The following is a 20625-nucleotide window of genomic DNA, read 5'->3' on the forward strand; positions in this document are numbered from 1 at the left end:
GCTGCGTGTGTGTGCACTCCTTGCATCGTTAGACGACAAAAGGTAGAAAACCTCCGCATGGCAGTTAAAAGGATGTTGTAGTAACCCACAGTGCAGCCGATGCAGAGGATGATTCCTGCCACTTGAGGGCGTCGATCAGCTGCTGTGCTCAAAGGCAAAGAACAAAAACAACAGCTGGATTAAACACTTTATTCATAGAAATGTACCACAGGTTGGAAATATACATCAGTCGAAAAGAAGGCGTAAATAAGGATTAAGGTCATCCTTCAACATCTTCACAGGAACTAGTACGTGTGACATTTTGGCCCAAACACAAACCATCAACACAACCGCATTCATACATCTGTTTAAAAAGCACATCTGGGATTCAATTTGACATTTTCAATTATGTTTTGTTTTCTCTCATACATAAAAAAAAATCAGAACATTTTAATGTCTGCTGTATTTTTGTGCTGTGCTTTGTGATCCCATTCCCATTGGGGCAGGGATAGCTCAGTAGGTAAAGTGGTCGCCCCATGATCGGAAGGTCGGCGGTTCGAATCCACTTAACGGCTACCCTGAGGTACCCCTGAGCAAGGTACCGTCCCTACACACTGCTCCCCAGGCGCCTGCTTAGTGGGCTGCCCACTGCTTCACTGAGTGAATGGGTCAAATGCAGAGAAAAACAAGTAATTTCCCCATGGGGATCAATAAAGTATCCATTATTATTATTCCCATCATTCACACCCAAAAAGCAGCAGTTTGTGATTGTCTTCATCTGTACAATAGCATAGTTTGAAGCCAGAGAGTTTGTCTTCTTCGTCTTCTTCTTCTTCTTCTTCAGGCTGCAGCTTCATATCTCTGGCTAAACAGAACCTCCACCACCTTGGGGTCAGCCAGGGTGGAGAGGTCCCCGAGGTCCTTGTCGTTGCGAGCAATCTGTCTGAGGATTCGCCTCATGATCTTTCCTGAAGTGGATGAGGACACGATGTTACACAGGAGGCAAGTAGAGGAAGATGATGTCGATTTATAAAGGTGTTGGACTGTTACCTGAGCGAGTTTTTGGGAGTGCTGGGGCATTCTGGATGAAGTCTGGTGTAGCGATTGGGCCAATTTTTTCTCTCACTGAGAAGAGAATGTAGAAAATAGGAAAAAAAAATCAATCAAAAAAAGAAACAAAAGGCTGTTTTTATTTTGGAGCATTTCCTTAGCTTTTTTCTCAATTGCATGCAAGTGGGGCGATCGTGGCTCAAGAGTTGGCAGTTCGTCTTGTAATCGGAAGGTAGCCGATGCGAGCCCCGGCTCCGACAGTCTCGGTCGTTGTGTCCTTGGGCAAGACACCTCACCCATGGCCTACTGGTGGTGGTCAGAGGGCCCGGTGGCGCCAGTGTCCGGCAGCCTCGCCTCTGTCAGTGCGCCCCAGGGTGGCTGTGGCTACAATGTAGCTTGCCATCAGTGGGTGGATGACTGAATGTAGTGTAAAGTGCTTTGGGGTCCATAGGACTAAGTAAAGCACTATAAAAATACAGGCCATTTACCATATAATAAAATAACTTACCCTGTAACATAAACAGTTGGCTGTAAATGAACTTTCATATTTGGCTATTCCAAAGCCAAATAATAAAAGTATTAAAGTACGATGTTCTGTTGGTGCAGAAACAGGAAGCATAAAAAAGTTGGGGAAACTTATATGAAAACCCATGTATTATACCCTCAAAGGGTATTTTTTTAGTTTTTCAGTTTGTTTTAACTGTTATTAATTTTTCAAGAACATATGGAACATGCTTGAAAAATATGAAATTTTACAGCATGTAGTTGACTTCGATGTCCTGAGTGATTTAGATACTATAATAAAGACACTTTAACCTTTTGACAAAAGTGTATCCCTTACTGTTGGTCTTTCTTGATAAAGAAGTAAAAATAAGAAGAAGAATTAGACCAGACAATGTCTTTTTTCCCACAACTGGGCAAGTTTTCTTAAGCTGTATTAATTTTCAGTCCTGCAAAAAACTGAGTACATCCTTACTGCTTCCATAGCAATTAAGTGGGTAAGTAGCATTTAATTACCATCTGATTGACCACCTCAATAAAACAAATTCACCCCAAGGCTAGCAAAAAAAACCAAAGAGCTGCATGTCAGAGAGTCCAGGCCTCGATTAATATGTCAAATGTTGAATGTTCTGACTGTACAGTTAGAAAAAGACTGAATAGGTATACCTTTGGTTAAGAGGAATAGCGGGAGAAAGCCTCTTCTATCAAAAAGAACATGAAAGAACAGCTTATGTTAGGAAAGTTGCATCTTAACAAATGTTCTTTGGACAAATGAAACCAAAGTGGAGATGTTTGTCCAAAGTGTACAAACCCCACATTGGGAAACAAAAAAAACACAGCACGAACACTTCGCACGAACTGTCAAGTGGAGATGATCTGGGCTGGTTTTGCAGTCACAGGACCTGGGCACCTTGCAGTTTCTTTATCCACCAAGAACTCTTTTTGTATATCAGGCCATCTGTCCAAAAGCTGAACACTTGGCTAAAATTGTCCAAGCACACCAGCAAATCCACAACAGAGTGGCTGAAAAAGAGAAGAATCAAGGTGCAAATATCGGGTCAAAGTCCAGACTTAAACCTGATTGAAAGGCTGTGGCGGGACCATAAGAGGGCAACAAACCTATCCAAACCTCAATGAACTGACACAACGCTGTAAAGAAGAGTGGGCCAGGGTTCTTCCCAAAGGTACGAGAGATTGATAAAGTCTTACAAAAAACAATTATGCCAAGTTACTGCACAGTTACTGCTTAGTTTTTCACAGGACTGAATCCAGCAGAAGTTGTATTTGTATTTAATTTAACATTTTATTTTAGATCAAATGCAAAACAAGAGACCACTGATACACAAAGACGCATGAATTTTAGTGGACTTTAACCCTAATCAAAGGTCTCACCCAGTCTCTTGAGCTCATCCACCAGCGTGTGACTGAACTCCCTGCTGTCTTTGAGGGTGACAAAGCAGTAGAGGGACTCTCCCTTCACCTTGTGAGGTCGACTCACCACCGCAGCCTCCGCCACAGCCGCGTGCTCCGTCAAGGCCGCCTCAACCTCCGCTGTGCTCATCAGGTGGCCTGAGGGGGGGAAAAGATATGCAAGGCCATTGCAGAGATGAATAGCACAATTTCCTGGAGAGGCTAATAAATAAAAATGTGCTGAGAATATTTAAAGTTATTTATGTCAATTAGATAACAGCCTTAAAATAAGTTCTGAGGGACAGCACCGTACCTGACACATTCAGCATGTCGTCTATTCTCCCTGTGATCCAGTAATAGCCGTCCTTATCTCGCCTGCAGCCTGAGAGAGGACAAAACAAAACTTTATATGGGGTCTCGTGGTTCACTTTGGTGCTTTAGTGAGAAATTGTTCATGTTGAGAACTAAAACTCTATCCTGAGTAATCTTCAGCCTGGGAGTGATAGCCAGCTAGGGCTGATTCTTGGATCTCACCATCTCCAGTCACATAAAAGCCTGGGAATTTCTTGAAGTAGGTATTTTCGAAGCGCTCATGGTTCTTGAACACAGTGCGCATTATTCCAGGCCACGGCCTCCTAAATACCTGAAAGAGAGGTGTTACTGCCATTGCTATTTTGAAATTTTATTTGCATCCATACACTGAAGAGTTCAACGACAAAAAAATACACTTCTTCTAATTTTTTATATAATTATTTAAACTATTTTTAAATAAAATAAACGTCACATCCAGGAAAAATACTTCCAGAAAGCATAAGAAGGTGAAGAATGTAAATGTAAATGTAAAAAATCTAAAAGTATTTGATTACATTCAGATAATAAACATGCTGCTGGTTCATTGGCCAACATTAACAGTGAAACATCGTTTTCGTCTTCCTCTCCTCTCCTCTTTACCACACATGTATTCGTTGTTGCTCGATACGATCACTGTGACAGAGAGAAATGAGGCTGTGTTGAATTGAAACTTACCAGATAACCCTCAGCTTCACCTTCCAGCTCCTCTCCGTGCTCGTTGAGGATGGTCGGCTCCACCCCAAAGAAAGGGAAAGTCTGAAATATGAGTTTTGGATTTAATGTGAGATAACTGTTTTGTTTCATTTAATAACTCCCCTGCAGCTGCAGCGTTTCTTCCAGATCATTATCTGGATCATAATAAGGAGAACCAGGCTGCATTTCCTGCCCTGCTTTTGTTAAATCATGCTCGCCATTTTCATGCGCACAGGGAAAAACCCTTGCATACCAGCACGACTTGAACTAATGACAGTCCTCACATGCAGGTATGTTTTAGATTTAGAAATGTCAGCGTGGAAGAACTGTTATCACTTACAGCAGAGCCTGGTTTCAGCGGTGTAGCAGCAGGTAGAGGAGTCAAGACATGACCTCCCTAAGGAGAAAACAAACATAAAATATCACAGCAACAAAGAGGTAATAAAGCAAAACATTTGATATGCCTTGTATATTGTTCACATGTTGAAATAAATTACCAATCAATCAATCAATCAAGAATATAATCAATCAGTGGTGTATCTATGGGTGGGCTGGGATGCCTGTTGCCCACCTATGAAAAAGAAAGCAAGCAAAAAAAAACAATCCCAGTCATGGCTTTTTTTAAAATGTCATTGATTATCAAAAGGACTACTTTCCTATTGGGCATTTTAAAGGTTTTAGCATATGCTCACTACAATTCAATTAAAATTATTAATACCTTTAATTCTTCTACTACTACAAGACTTTATATAGTGTAGTTTAACTGTTGTATTTAAATATTGTGGGAGCAGTGTTTTTCTCTTCTCTTCCATGTTCGTTTCCAAATATTTTATTCAATTTTATTTATATAGCAGCAAACCACAACAGCAGTCACCTCAAGGTGCTTTATATTGTAACGTAAAGACCTTACTGTGATATAAAGGAAAACCCCAACATTCAAATGATCTGCTACAAGTAAGCACTTGGCGACAGTGGAAAGGAAAAAATCCCATTTAACAGGAAGAATATGTGACTGGTTTGGGAAAATCCCGCATTGAGGTACTATATATTTTTATCGTTTTATCCCTATTGACGCATACCTAGCATCATCTTAGAATCTAAACACCTACACATCCTGAGAAGAGCTATCCCAGCTCATCATACAAAAGTTGTTTCAGACCCTGCAGTTCTTCTGAAGCGATACGCCTGAGTACGACTTCCTAATAACACCTCTGTAGTCAGTTTCTTGTTTCTTACCGTTTCTGTTTGCCAGAAGGTATCAACGATGGGACATCTGCTTTGACCAACCACTTCATAGTACCACTGCCACGCCTCTGGGTTGATGGGTTCACCCACAGTACCCAGAATTCTAAGGCTGGAGAGGTCATACCTGACAAATCAAAAGATTTCCCTTAGATCACGTCATTGAGTGGTATTTATCATGCTCTTTGTAGTTCAAAGTCTAAACTTCCTTACTGACAACAAAGAAGGAAACAATCTCACCTTCAAACTACAACTTCAGTGCTCTATGTTGTTTTAGCCTTACCATAATGTTGATACTGTGCTCTGTTTAAATAGTGAATTAAAATCTGACTTCGGTGAGACTTTGCATTTTTAAGCTTTCATAGCTGATAATTTTAATTTTTCATAATTGTCTATAATGACTCATTTTTTGCATGTATTGTTGAGAATGTTTGTCTAAGTAAGATTATTTTAAATTCTCTTGACAAATAGACTATTATTTAATTATGCTAAATATTTTCTATCTACAGTTCTACCAAACTTGTAATTAGTGATTTGGAATATTTCTTTTTGTCGCTACTGTGCCAACACTGTGTTCCGATTAATTATTAATTTTGAAAAATATTCTTATTAGTGCTGAGAGCTAGATGAGAGGATTGACCCTCCCTTCTATACTCAAATATGCAGCTCCAGTAACTAGAAGGTTAGCTTAGCTTCACACAAAGACTGAAAGCAACTCCTAAGCTATGCTAACTGGCTGCAAAGCTAGCATAGACATTAATCCTTATTAATGTAAACATAGTATATTAACAAACACGATTTCAAATATTAGTACATATGTTAACTCTCACTAAACAAAATAAATTAAGCCTTTATTTTATCACTACTTAGTAAATATTAAAAATGTGCTCATACTAATGCTTGGCTAATAGAGTAGTAGTTAAGGCATTAGCTTAGCAAGCAAAAGGTCGCTAGTGGGATTCCACTTGTGGGCATCAGGAATAAAATTGCCAAATTAAATGTGGTGGTACCTATTGTGGGAACTCTTTGTGACAAGGCAGCAGCTGAAAGTATCACATAGTTAATATTAATAATATGATAAATTAATAATCTGAAAGAGGTCTTTTGTTGCCAATGCTTACAATAAGTACTTGGCTAAGATGTTAAACTTAGCTTTAACTTAGTACAAATATGACAATCTATCAATAGTCAGATTAAAGCCCTTAAAGTTTTTGTCATACTACTCAAGTTAGATTTGCTTAGTTAAAATATTTCGTTAAAATAAACCATTTGTTTGTTGTTTGTCTCTTTGTTCAGAGAAAGAAAAATCTATTTAAACACTCAGTGTCTTCTGTTTTTATCCTGTAGTTTATAAGAAGAGGTTTCAATTGTTCCCATATTGGGTCATGTGGTGTAATTGCATTGTACAGTAGATGTTAATGCAGCCGGTCAGTGTAGTTAGGCTGATGGCAGCTAGAGGGCGAGACCGGTGTGTTTCTGTAGAGAATGTTATGTTATGTGGGGGCAGAGCAAGAACAGGAAAATAAAGTGTGGTTATGAATCGTACAGTGGACCCGCGTATAATTGAATAACACGACATGGTGTCAGAAGTCCTGTACTGATCCATATAACCTCGACTGAACGAACCTGTGTCTGGCGGAGCTCGCGGGATAACGAGGGGAGAATATGGCGGATGAGACTGCACAGAGAGCACCGGCGGGGCCGAGCGCGACATTCAGCATCCAGCCACCGGAATCCTTCGACTTTTCAAAACCGCAGGAGTGGTCCAAATGGATACGGAGGTTCGAGAGATTCCGTCTCGCCAGTAATTTGAACGTCAGCTCGGAGGAAAACCAAGTCAACACGTTGATTTACTGCATGGGAGATGAGGCGGACGATGTGCTTCGCGGTCTGAGTTTAACAGCGGAGCAAAGGACAACGTACGAGGGGGTACGTGATGGTTTCCAGGCTTTTTTCATTGTGAAGAAAAATGTGATCTATGAGCGCGCCAAATTCAATATGCGCCGACAGGGAGACAATGAGACAGTGGATGCTTTTGTGACAGCACTGTATGCGCTAGCAGAACATTGCAACTATGGAGTGCTACATGATGAGCTGATACGGGATAGGCTCGTTGTCGGTCTCACGGACAAACGGCTGTCAGAACGCATGCAGCTTGACCCAGATTTGACTTTGCAGAGGGCTATCAACATGGCGAGGCAAAGTGAAGAGGTAAAGCGACAACAATCCTCCTTGCGAGGTGACTCTAGAGGTGAGGCTAGCGATGCTAAGTCAGTAGATAGAGTGCATAAAATCAGTCGTAAGCCTGTTAGAACCAAACTGCTCCAGACTGATAGTCGTCAAGCTAAAACACGTGGATTCCGAGAAGATGGCAGAAAAGGGCCAACCTGTCAGAAATGTGGTGGCGCTCCATCCCATTCAAAGCAGGATTGTCCAGCGAATGAAGTGAAATGCCATGCATGTGGAAAGAAAGGACATTACAGGCGTGTATGCAGGGCACCAAAAACAGTGCATGAGGTTGAAGAGGATGAACATGGTTTGTTCCTGGGCAGTGTTAAGTGTGAGGGTGAGCCGTGGACTGTCGACTTAAGCATAAACAACAAAAACGTGTCATTTAAAATTGATACAGGAGCCGATGTGACAGTCCTACCCCTTAAGGTGTTTAGGGAGCTCTACAGACACAACCACCCCCCCAGTCTCCACAAATCAACCAAGGCTCTGCTGGGTCCCGGGAGGAGTCGTTTGGATGTCGTTGGTGTCAGTGAGCTTGCACTGAGGAAGGGAGACAAAGAAATACTTGAGGATGTCTTTGTCATCAGACACCTGCACACTGCTTTGCTGGGGAGACCTGCTATTAGCAAGCTGGAGCTTGTGGCTCGTCTGGAGAGCATAACTATAGAGACGCTTAAAAAGTGCTACCCAAAGCTGTGCAGTGGTCTCGGTGAAGTACGTCAGCCGTACGACATCAAACTGAAACCTGGAGCTCAACCTTTTTCCTTGAAGACGCCACGGAGAATCCCGTTGCCTCTGATGGACAAAGTTAAGCAGGAGCTGGCCCGTATGGAAGAACTAGGGGTGATCAGCAGGATTGAGGAGCCAACTGATTGGTGCTCAGGCATGGTGGTGGTACCGAAGAAGACAGAAGATGTACGCATATGTGTCGACCTTACACACCTCAATGAGTCTGTGTGTCGAGAGAAGTACATACTGCCATCGGTGGAGGAAACATTGGGCAGATTGGCTGGTGCCAGCATATTCAGCAAGCTGGACGCTAACATGGGGTTTTGGCAGATACCTCTGACGGAAAACTCAGCCAAATACACCACTTTCATCACATCGTTTGGGCGTTATTACTTCAAGAGACTGCCCTTCGGGATTGCTTCAGCACCGGAGCATTTCCAGAACAGGATGGTCACAGAGGTCACAGATGGTATGGAAGGGGTGGTTTGCCACATGGACGACGTGCTGGTCTGGGGCAGAACGCAGGAAGAGCATGACTCTCGCCTACACGCTGTGCTGGGCAGGATCCAAAAAGCTGGCATCACCCTGAACATTAACAAGTGCGACATCGCGAAACAGCAGGTGACGTTTTTAGGGCATGTTCTCTCAGCCAGCGGTATCAGCCCTGACCCAAGCAAGACCCAGGCTGTGAGGGAGATGAAGGAGCCACAAAGTGTGAGTGAGTTAAGGAGCTTTCTGGGAATGGTTAACCAGCTTGGAAAGTTTATCCCACAGCTCGCAGAGAAGGACAAACCTCTAAGAGACTTACTGTCTAAGAAAAACTGCTGGAGATGGGACATTGACCAGGCTAGAGCATTTCAGAACCTGAAAGATGCGCTCACATCACCGCCAGTGTTGGCCATGTATGACCCAAGCCGTGACTGCAAGGTGTCAGCGGACGCATCATCGTATGGCTTAGGGGGTGTGTTGCTTCAAAGATGGGATGAGGAGTGGAGACCCGTTGCCTACGCGTCACGCTCCCTCACTGCAACAGAACAGAGATACGCTCAGGTTGAAAAGGAGGCTTTAGGTCTGACCTGGGCTTGTGAGCGGTTCCGCAACTTTCTTATTGGCAAACACTTTCAAATGGAGACAGACCATAAGCCGCTGCTAAGTCTGCTGGGGGCACAAACTCTGGATGCGCTCCCTCCCAGAATTCAACACTTTAGGATGCGCCTCATGCGATATTCCTACTCGATTTCGCATGTACCAGGCAAACACCTGTGGACAGCTGACACGCTCTCACGATCTCCAGTGAAAGCAAAAGAAACACTTCAAGACAAGGAGTTGTTGGAGAGCACAAATATTTACGTGGACATGTTGATGGACAATCTGCCAGCTAGCAACAATTTCTTGGAGCAGCTGAGAGAAGAGCTGGAGAGGGACAGCGTATGTGCTCGCGTGATGCAGCTGTGTGAGGAAGGATGGCCCACACATTTCAACAGCGAACCAGCGCTAAGACTGTACTGGGCAGAACGGGCGTTCCTCACCGTACATGATGGTCTGCTAATCAAAGGGGACAGGTTGGTTATACCTGCAACTATGAGAATTGATGTGCTCACCAGACTGCACGAAGGTCACCAGGGAGTGGTTAAGTGCAGACAGCGAGCACGACAGTCGGTTTGGTGGCCAGGGCTAAGCCAGCAGATAAATGAGCTTGTCCTTAACTGTCGGACATGTTGCCAAGTGAGAGAAAACCACACAGAACCGCTGATGCCATCACAGTATCCGGGGCGGCCGTGGCAAAAGCTAGGAGCCGATCTGTTTATGCTGAGAGGGAAAACCTACCTTCTTGTCGTGGATTATGCCTCAAGATTTGTTGAGATTGCCCCTCTCACACCTTCAAGGTCAGAGGACGCGATCCATCATCTCAAAGTGATTTTTGCACGACATGGGATCCCCGAGCAGCTGGTAACAGATAATGGGCCACAGTTTTCAGGGGCAGCTTTTGAGACATTTGCAAAAGTGTATGGCTTCTGTCACATTACAAGCAGCCCGAAATATCCCCAAAGCAATGGCGAAGCCGAACGAGCAGTTAAGACTGTCAAGAATCTATTGCGGAAAGCTGTTGATCCACACTTGGCTCTGCTCGCTTACAGAGCCACCCCACTGCAGAATGGCTATAGTCCAGCCCAACTCTTGATGGGGAGACGGCTTCGCACCACAGTGCCAATACTGCCATCTCTGCTAGACCCCGCACTTCCTGATAGTGTGGTTGTCACCCGGAGGGAAAAGGAGAGGAGGACTAAAGAGGCACAGTCATATAACCTCCGTCATCGCGCACGCAGCCTCAACAGGCTCACTCCAGGCCAAGAAGTGTGGATAACAGACCAGAGAGCCAGCGGCACCGTTATTGGCAGCCACTCCACACCACGATCATATCTCGTGGAGGGACCTCGTGGGACAATTAGGCGGAATCGTCGGCATCTTGTTCCCATGAAACACTCTCCAGACCAAACTGAGAGCAATAATGGGGAGCCAGAATCTGCAGAAGCCGGGGAGCAGTGCTCCACGGACATGCCAGAGACAGTTTCTCCAGAGCTTCCATCTACACCCAGAACCAGATCCGGAAGAGTGGTTGTGAGACCAACCAGATTGGACTTATAACGGATAAGATGGAAAGGACTGTTTTATACAAGAATACCCCTCTTTCGTAGTATTGTTTGCACAATATGGGTAAAAGTGTAAAAGCTAAAAGGTTGTCATTTTCAAATATGCATGTTCAGAAGTTGGGAAATGCAGGGGGTGTGACAAGTTAGCATGTAAGAATTTGTGTTACTTAACGGGTTAATTAGAGTTAAGATTTTCATTATATAGTATTCCTTACAGGTAAGCGCAGGACCAGACCTTCCAGCCACAGAGGCAGAATAACCCTCTAAGGTCTGGTGAGTCAATGGTAGTCTACCCATTGATTCTAGAAAGGGGAGATGTGGTGTAATTGCATTGTACAGTAGATGTTAATGCAGCCGGTCAGTGTAGTTAGGCTGATGGCAGCTAGAGGGCGAGACCGGTGTGTTTCTGTAGAGAATGTTATGTTATGTGGGGGCAGAGCAAGAACAGGAAAATAAAGTGTGGTTATGAATCGTACAGTGGACCCGCGTATAATTGAATAACACGACAGGTCATAGCTCTAAATCTGAAAACACACTAACCAAATTGTTATATAAGAAGTGAACAAGTTGACGGAGGTCTTTCCAAATCAAGAGAGGCACCACATCAACTGCACCACTTCCCCAGTAAAACTGCGACCTTAAAGCCAAAATATCTTGGCGCTAATGCTGTTTGTAATTATTTATTTATTGCAGCAGATGATGTGTCCACATACTTCTGTAGTGGCTCTCGTCCATACTTCATCAGCAGGCGGATGGCTGTAGGAGCTGTATAAAACTTGGTCACTTTGTACTTCTCAATTACTTCCCAGAACCGGCCAACATGGGGGTGAACAGGGATACCTTCAAACTGCAAAAACATGCAGACACATGCACACGGAGGTTTGGTTTTCCCTTTTTTGTTTAATGTTCTATACATGTGACACCTTGCTGATTTGACTCACTAGGACGCTCGTAGCACCGTTTGCAAGTGGACCATAGGTGATGTAGGAGTGTCCGGTGATCCAGCCAATGTCGGCTGTACACCAGTACACATCATCGTGGTGATGATCAAAAACGTACTTGAAGGTCATCGACGTGTAGAGCAGATATCCAGCAACAGTGTGGAGAACACCCTGTTTCAAGTGAGCAAAAAATAGGTCAACAAGGAGACAGAAGACAGCAAAAATAAGGGATCTGTTAATGCTGGCAGAGAAGATGTGTATGGAGGTGTGTTTCTGTGTGCATATTAGTCAAGTTCTGTTTACACGCTCTCATAGTGGGAAAGCGAATTCCTGTTTGGAATAAAAAACAAGTGCCCATAAGGTAAACCATAACATTTTAAAGTTAAAGTTTATGTCTTGAGTGAAAGAAACATGTCTGTGTAAAAGAAAAATCCATAAATTCTGTGTTTTCTATAACAACGCACACACGCACACACACAAATAGAATACACAAATACAACAGTGGAGCTTGCAGATAACTTTCAAGGATTACATTTGTGCCTCTCAGCAACAGAAAACCATTAATTCTCACTATTTCATGGCAGATTATGTAAACGCTGGCCCGGTTAAAGTCATTATAGGCTTATCATTGTAATAAATAGATGCTGCGATTTGTGTAAATGATAAGATTTCCCTCATGCCTCTTGCTGTATTTGTGGAAAAAAACTCGCCTGCATGTGAACGTCTGCCTCACCTTGGGTTTGCCGGTGGAGCCGCTGGTGTAGAGGATAAAGAGCGGGTCCTCTGCATCCAGCCACTCGGGCTCACACTCCTCAGAGGAGTCCCTCATGGCCTCATCCCACCAAACATCACACTGTGAGTCCCAGGGGGTCTGAATGCACCACAACAGGAGGGAACAAATCAAACTCATAAACCGGATCATTACAGCTGCTTGCCAAGCACACCAGCAGGAGTGCAACATGCCAATTTCAACTCTAATTTAGAATGCCCTGAAGAGCTAAAGGCTAAATATTTGGAAAAATATGACAGAACCATTTTTTTGGTTCTGAAATATATTTTTCCCCTTGTAGTTATTCAAATAAAGACATAAATATGTATATAGAATCGTTTTACAATGTGACAAATATGTGTTTGTCACTGTGTGTTCATTTTTCGAGCTGACGAACCTGTAGTTTGTTGCATGCACCTCCACTTTTTGTCTTCAGTGCATGGTGCTTGATGACGAGGCATTTGGTGACACTAGCTGACCCTCTAAAAGAGAAAAAAAAGAAAAGCAGTGAAAGGTAGTAAAAGCATAAAGTCTTTGCCTAATGGATACTGAGTGCATGCATGCTGCTCTGCTTTCCAAGGATTTGCAAATACTGGATTGGGGTCACATCTTGGTTCTTGTAGGTCGAGCGCCTGAAGTCCCATGAGATGAAATATTTTGTCATGTGTCCACAAGTTATTTATCCAAAAAAAGTTTCTTTTTGGAAGTGATTACTGCTGTTTGCTCCTTGTAGACTTAACACAGTTCTTTCCTATATTAGGTCACTGTGAACAGCACAAATCTTGCATGTATACTTTGTGCACAAGATTAAAAAGCATACATTATATAATTTCAGGGGATCCATAGATGGGGGACCCACATACACGTAAACGTTCCTGAGCTTTATGTTTTTTTCTCATGTTTCTCAACTCTGTATTAGTATCACCATAACAGTAATTTAAGTAAATAAAGTAAATACTGTGATTTGATGGTAATTATAACAGGGGTTAGGGTTGGTATGAAAATTTGACATAAAATGATTTTTTTCACATATGGCCTCAAAGTTACCTCTAACCACATCTGTACCCCAGATACTCCCATAATCCTTCCCAGCATGCTTTGCTTCTCAGCTAACATTCCTCGTAGTCATGTTGCTATAGCAGATGAGCAGCTTGGGCCTCCCTGATAAAGGTGCTCCATGTTGCCCGGCAACCTCGTTAATGTAAAAGTCTTGCTGTATTATTCTTTAACATCTCTGATATCAGCTGACTGCTCTGTGTGTGTGCGTCTGTGTGTGCAATGACTCATATTCCAGGGGCTGACTTCCATTACCAGCTGCAGCCAGTGTAAATAAGGGTGGTTACTGAAATCTGGGAAAGTGTAGGCTTTGTAAGCAGGAGCTACCTTTCCCGGCACTTCTCCAGAGCCTCGGTTGCAATCTGCTTCAGGTTGATCAGTTTCTCTCCTCTGTAAACACCATCTGACAGGAGACAGAGGGAGGAACAGGTAGAGGCAGAGAGCTATGATGAAGAAGTAAAAGTAAACAGCAGGGAATCATCTTTGCAGCTTCTGGCAAAACAAAACATCTCATTGTGGTGCTGCCATTTGGCACACATGTTTTAAACAGACACATTAGGAGCTACTGAATGAGTGAGGACCACAAAAGAACAATGTACACATCAAGCACAGTTAATCAGTGTTTAGAATAGAGATTGGTGGTTTTTGTTTTTGATCATTTTTAATTTTGTGCTGAGTCCTACTTTTAAAACGAAAAACAAAGCTATGTTTGTTCCTTTGTATATCTTCATATAACCAGATAGTGAAACTCTTAACATCAAGAGCTTCTTTTGCAGGAATATCTTGGATTAACTTGGGCAGCATTAACCTAACATGTTCTGTTTGACACATCAGAGCTCACAGAGAAAACTCAAACAGAAAGGCCCTGCAAAGACGTAAACTTAAGATTGTCTTGCAGAGTGGTAACAGTGCTTACTAGTCAGCTACATCGTAATCTGATGTGTGCAAATGGATAAAATGTACAGTTTATCCTTCTGCCACACCTTGGGAAACGCAGGGACAGGACAAACACTTGGCTGCCTGAAGACCTACCTGCTGTCACCAGTACACTACTCTGGGCATCCACAATCCTTTCACACAGAGACTCACAGGAGAAACCTGCAAACTGAACAAGCAAAGAGAAAAACAGAGGACGTTAGATAACAGAAACAATCATTTCAGGAGCATTTGCACGATTTTTTTAAAGAAAGCACTTTTGAATTCTTGTTTTTTTTCTCTAGTGAGAATAGGGACCAGGTGAAAGAGCAACTGGAGAGGAGGAGGTGAAGAAGCCAGGAGTAGATGCAGTAAAGCTGGATGAGTTTATATACCTGGGCTGCTTTGAATCGGATCATCCGAAGCACGATGGAGGTGAAGAAAAGAGTGCAGGCAGGATGGAGATGGGATGAGTTGTTACAGAGTAAAAGAAGATGGCAGCATTGACAAAAACACATGAGGGATAGAGGATATATTGAATAAAAAGGATGCTGAAGATGAAGCTACCAGGCATTAAGAAAAGAGGAAGATCAAAGAAGAGGGCCATGGGTGTAGTGAGAGAAAACATGGAGGCAGATGATCCACTTTGGCAACCCCTAAATGGAGACCAAACGAAGAAGAATTCCTGGTTTTACCTCCAAATAAAGTTGTTTTGATAATCTTAATGAAGAACTGGCTAAATAACTACATTTTAAGGCACTTGCGGCAGGTGTAAATAAGGTTTTTACACAAAATCATCCAACCAACATAGAGCAACATTTAATGTATATTTGGAGCTGTGTTTGTAGCAATTCATTCACACTGACTGTAGCATCGTGTTTCAGCTATACCAGATCTTGAGGGAAATAACTGGCTCTTGATCTGCCAAATTCTCCACTTTAATGCCTATCAGCTACTCAATAACTGTGTATGTTGCCTGTTTGGGACTGACTAGGTAGCAAAGGATGGCTGCTGAGAGAGTTTTTTTTGCAACTTGTTTCAATATAGCAGCTTTAAATGCTTTTTATTTAGTGTGTGTAAGTTATTTTAACTAACATGAGAAATAAATCATAATTATTAGGAAACATCATTTACAAATTTAAAACTGAGTCAGAACCCTTGAGCCAGACTAGCAGATGTTGCTGAGTACTGAGCCAACATATTCCTTTTTTTTTTAAAGGCTGGAAGTTGTAAGAAGTGTGGAGCCTTCTAAAATCCTAAACTAAGCTGTTATGTCTCTGATATTACACCGTGATGGAGCATGCTGCTCCTTCTCATCATCATTTACAGATTTAGAAACCTTGTTGAATTTTACATAACAAAGCAGACAGACATTAACTGCTCCTTTCTATGACTGTCATTCACATAGAATCCAGACAGGAGGTCTGGATATCTGGACAAGGTTAATGGTCCACAGAGCATAAAGTTTCAGTGTTGATGAAGCATTATGAATCAGGTCACTAACGATTCTGGACTCAGCAAAATGTCACTGCATGATTGGCATTGGCTCTCCTGCAAGTTTCCATGGACCAATCCTTTTTGCTCATTCATGATTAATATTAGCAGTCACGGGATAATCTAAAAGGCTGGCGCTGTCCCAAAGATTGTTATGTTGCCATGCCAAGTGTTGTTCCTGTCGAAAGTAAATTAATCAGATCAAAACTGAGAGTTGGACGATATACAACAATGACTAAGCAAAGACAAGGTCACTTATATCTAACTCTGCCAGCCTTTGCGAGTTATAAAAAGCGCCCACTTTGGAGTCACATTCTAGAGTTATTTTAAGCAGAGCTACTAACCTTTGCATGGAAGAGCAAGGTTAAATATCTAAAAGAGTGTTGGCTTGCTTGCAGAATTGCAGTGACTCTAGTGCCTTCTCAAACTGGAAACAGCCAGCAACTGTCTGACCTATATACTAAGTGCAGGTGCTGCTGGTGCTGTGTTCATGTAGAAGACAGCTGATAAACTACTGGAGCAGGGCAGTCTGCACTAACAGAAGCAACAGCTCGGGTTCAGACAATGTTTTCTTGTGGAAATCAGAGCAGCAAGAACCAGCAGCCTACTTTCTGACAGTCTGCAAAAATGCACCATGCAGATGGCACATATGATATTAGAGAATGCTGGACAGGAAAAAAAGACTTTTCAGTTTTGTAAAATTGTTGCATATGGTGCATAGTCATAATAGTACTTACCACAATAGAGTGAACAGCACCTATCCTGGCACAGGCCAGCATTGTGTACACAAGCTCTGGGATCATCGGTAGGTAGATAGACACTCTGTCTCCCTTTTTCACACCTTAATAAAAATATATATACATATAACACAAGTTACTGCCACTCTATCTCTGAAACTAAGTTTGTCAGCAAAATCTGTAAAGCTATACTTATGTATTATAATCATGGACTAAATAATTATGGACTAATCGTGGACATGACCATAAGCTCAGGTTCTCACCCATTTGCTTCAGCACGTTAGCACAGCGGCAGACATGGCTCAGCAGCTGGCTGTAGGTGATGGCCATTTGATGATCAGGTGAGTTTCCCTCCCTGATAAGACAGCACACAAGAGAGAAACTTTCAAATGTATAAATGTATTACAAAACCTGTCTGTGATTCTACAGAGGTCTCTTCGTCTGTTTTGGTAAACAATTGCACACAAAAGTACTTTCCCACTTTCCCCAACAGTGTTGTCCGGTGAGTTCTTTGAGTTCACAGTAGAGATAACCTGTTCCTGTTTTTGCTAAGTCTATATTAGGCTTGGATGTTTGTCAGGATAGTTATTTGGAAAACAATTTGGCACACTTGAAGGGGCAGCAGAAAGCATGGTACCAAGCCAAATGGGAATGATGAAATAAATGACTGCACAGATGAAATTCTGCAACTGAGAAATGACTTCAAGATGTGATAGCAAATGTTGTAACTCAGCTCTATGTGAAATAGCCTGCATATATGTTGTCAAAGTCTTTATTTATTTTTGGGAAAATGTACAGCAGAGCAAACCAAATTCAGACATGGCGTTCCGCAGGGGTCGATCATGAGACCTCTTTAATTCCAACATTTATATGACTCCACTTGCCAAAATATGAGATAATCAAAATTTCCCATATTTAATCTATACCAATCTATACAAATACTATAGAAGCAGATTACTTTTCATATGTGTTTATTTTTGATTTGTCACTTAAACTTCTTTCACGGCCCCAGATTTTTGTTGAAATGGCACTCTTTGCAGCATTTTTGCTGTTCTATTTAAAAAAAAATAAAATAAATTTTTGCATTCTTCTACCAGTTTAGACAGTTGTTCAAATTATACTTGGACAAAGCGTGAGCTAAAGTCACATGAGTGATCAACTGTTGCTCAAAACAAACCATGTGGAAATTGATAACTTGTCACCACAGCTGATAGTTATAGTTTCCTTACAGAGTGTACTAAAATAGTCACGGCAAACACGTGAGCAGGTATATCATACAAGTGCTTTGTTTGAGTGTAAATAGCATTAATGCTCTCCTACAGGTGATTTCCAGTATGCCAAGTTCCACTGAACCCTTACATTGCTGAGCGTGCAGAACAACCTTCCTGCTTGCTAAGCTTAAACAGCTGACAGAGCAAATAATAACTGTCATAATATAATAGTAAAACATCATAAAGTAGAGGCTTTATTGTAATATGACAAGGACGTGGGGTCATCAGCACGCAACTGCAGGTTCAAATCATTTAAATGACTTAAAATTTAAAGCTAGAATAAGTTTAAAAATGTAATGTGTGTACATTCGTCTATCAAGTGAAGTTAGTTGCTCTAGTTAGACTTTTTGTAGTTGATTAATCAAATAGAAATAGATTTTTGCATTATAAAACAATAAGAAATTGTTGGACAGATAGTGTATAAAATCTGTAAATTTTTATCTTCTGCTTCTGACAGGAAGAAGAAGCACTGCTGTAGTGATGTGCGCTGCCTGTGGTTTGTTTTGGTGTTCTGGGGTCAGCACAGGGGACACAGCAGTTGTTTTTGACTGGAATACTTAGCATAACTCCAGGCAGCATTTCCCATCATAGCTATTATTTCCTCTGGGGGCATGCTGGTGCTTACCAGTAATAGGCAACCTTTTCACCAAGGCTCCCCTCCCTCACATGTCTGTCCAAGACATTATAGCACATGTTGGTTTTGGCTCCCTCCATGTATTTCACATAAACGCTCCCTTTCGTCACATCGAAGTTGTATTGCAGCATCGGTGCTGTTGCAGGCTTCTTCCAGAAGAACTCATCAGCAACCTCTTTCCAGAAAGCTAAAACAGACGATACCTTTTATCAGTGTTATGGGATGCAGATAAGGCAGATTAGCACAAAGAGATACTGTATGCAGACAGGCTCAAAGAGATATGAATGGCAAGGAAGCGCTGCAAGCGCTGCACTAAAAATACAGACAAGTTTGACCTACCTTCTGGATTCTCCAGAGACTTTTGGTACAATGCCAGATATGAGTTAAAGTCAGGCACATGAGCATCCTTCTGCAGGTCATTAAGAGGGTAGTACATTTTGTCCTGAGACTCAGGAACAACCATTTTGGAAGTACAGATGCAGACAGGCCTATATCATTGGAGAGTGAGTCAGAAAATGGTATAATCTGAGTCCCTGCTGGTCTGTCTGAATCCTCCTGGGTGAGGTAAGAACACTACAAGGCCTGTACTGAACCAACACAATTCAGCATGCAGAAAGACCCACCCCTAATCCCTGATCTGCAGGCTCTGGCTCAGTCTGCTTAGAGTCAGGGCAGCCAATCAGCTCATGGAGTGCAGCACTCCCACTTTTTCATTGGATGAGCCATCCCTGGCCTGCTGATCACATTATGTTTCTAAGCAAGTGGGTGGTGGAGGAGGACAAGGAGGCGTCTACCCCCAGCAGGATAAATGCTGCGGATTCAGGCAAACATTTTTTGAAGGGAGGAGGCTGATGGGTGATGTTGGTGAAAAGAAGAAAATAATAATAATAGAGAGGTATGCAACAATTATTCACTTTCAGAGTAAACAAACCCTGCCCAATCCCCAATGCATGTCTGCTGTGAGAGACAGCTCCTGAATCCTTTTAACACTAACATTTAATAAAACTTAGTCTTTTAAAACATAAATTGCTTATGGGAAAGCTCACTGTAAAACCCCTGCTTCCACCCTGCTTTGCTTTAATCCTCTGACATTGCAAACATAGCACAGTTAAAAAAAATATCCTTAGAGAAAAGAAAACAATATTCCACTAACAAAACACATGTGAAAAACTTAAAAGAACCAAAAACAAATACAGAAATAATAAAAATATTTTATACTCGGTAGAAAATAAGTCATAACAATTTAACCTGAGACAAATTATTATTCGCAATTATATAATGTCCGCTTCTACTTTCAGCTGCTCCCTTTAGGGGTCGCCACAGCGTTTTATCTTCCTCTCACCCTATCCCGCCTATGTCACGTCAACATTCTCCCTGTCCTGCTTCACTGCATCCACGAATCGCTCTGCTGATGCAGTGATTTCCAGTCTTGTTAATCCTGGTCACTCCCAACGAGCATCCTCAACTCTGACACCTCCAGCTACCTCCTGTCTTTTTGTTACAAACACCGTCTTCAAATACTGCAGGTCTCACCACAGTCTTTTTCATTCGTGCACATGTGTTCTATTCTGACTATAATTCGTTTTCCCTGGAGTGCATACCTCCACTTCTCCAGGCTTTTCCCACCTGCTACCAACTCTCACTACATCAGAATATACGAAGACTCCTGACCTCTGTCTGTCAACCTGTTCATCACCACAGCAAACAAAAAGAGGCTCAGAGAGATCCCAGACGTAATCCCACTAAATGTATATCAGTATTTTTACTGCAGTATGTTGTCTTTTTAATGAGCACGTTTATTAAAGTAATATTAGATATTACTTAAAAGTTTGTTGTGAAGCATTTTGTATAATTTTGTTTGACCGTTTTTACTGCGTCTTTATTTCTTGTACTCTTTAATTTAAAATATGATAACAGAAAAACAATGTTCATTATATATTTGCATAATTTTGTTTTTTGAATGTAGAAGA

General features: G+C 42.1%; 1 protein-coding gene across 1 annotated transcript; it reads right to left on the reverse strand.

Annotated features, from left to right (window-relative positions):
* Positions 1–800: 800 nt before the first annotated feature.
* On the reverse strand, positions 801–19276 carry acss2l (acyl-CoA synthetase short chain family member 2 like). The gene is made up of 18 exons (XM_026150144.1): positions 18995–19276; positions 18647–18842; positions 17014–17105; positions 16751–16854; positions 14637–14709; positions 13932–14007; positions 12946–13030; positions 12513–12650; positions 11780–11950; positions 11552–11685; positions 5221–5353; positions 4325–4381; positions 3967–4047; positions 3475–3583; positions 3254–3322; positions 2923–3099; positions 1030–1104; positions 801–947 (listed from the first exon to the last, which is right to left on the reverse strand). Exons 1-18 carry the CDS (start codon positions 19116–19118, stop codon positions 820–822), a joined length of 2022 nt encoding a protein of 673 aa, XP_026005929.1. The 5' UTR covers positions 19119–19276; the 3' UTR covers positions 801–819.
* Positions 19277–20625: the final 1349 nt, after the last annotated feature.

Source organism: Astatotilapia calliptera, chromosome 18, assembly GCF_900246225.1.
Source record: "Astatotilapia calliptera chromosome 18, fAstCal1.2, whole genome shotgun sequence".
In the NCBI taxonomy this organism is placed as follows: Eukaryota; Metazoa; Chordata; class Actinopteri; order Cichliformes; family Cichlidae; genus Astatotilapia; species Astatotilapia calliptera.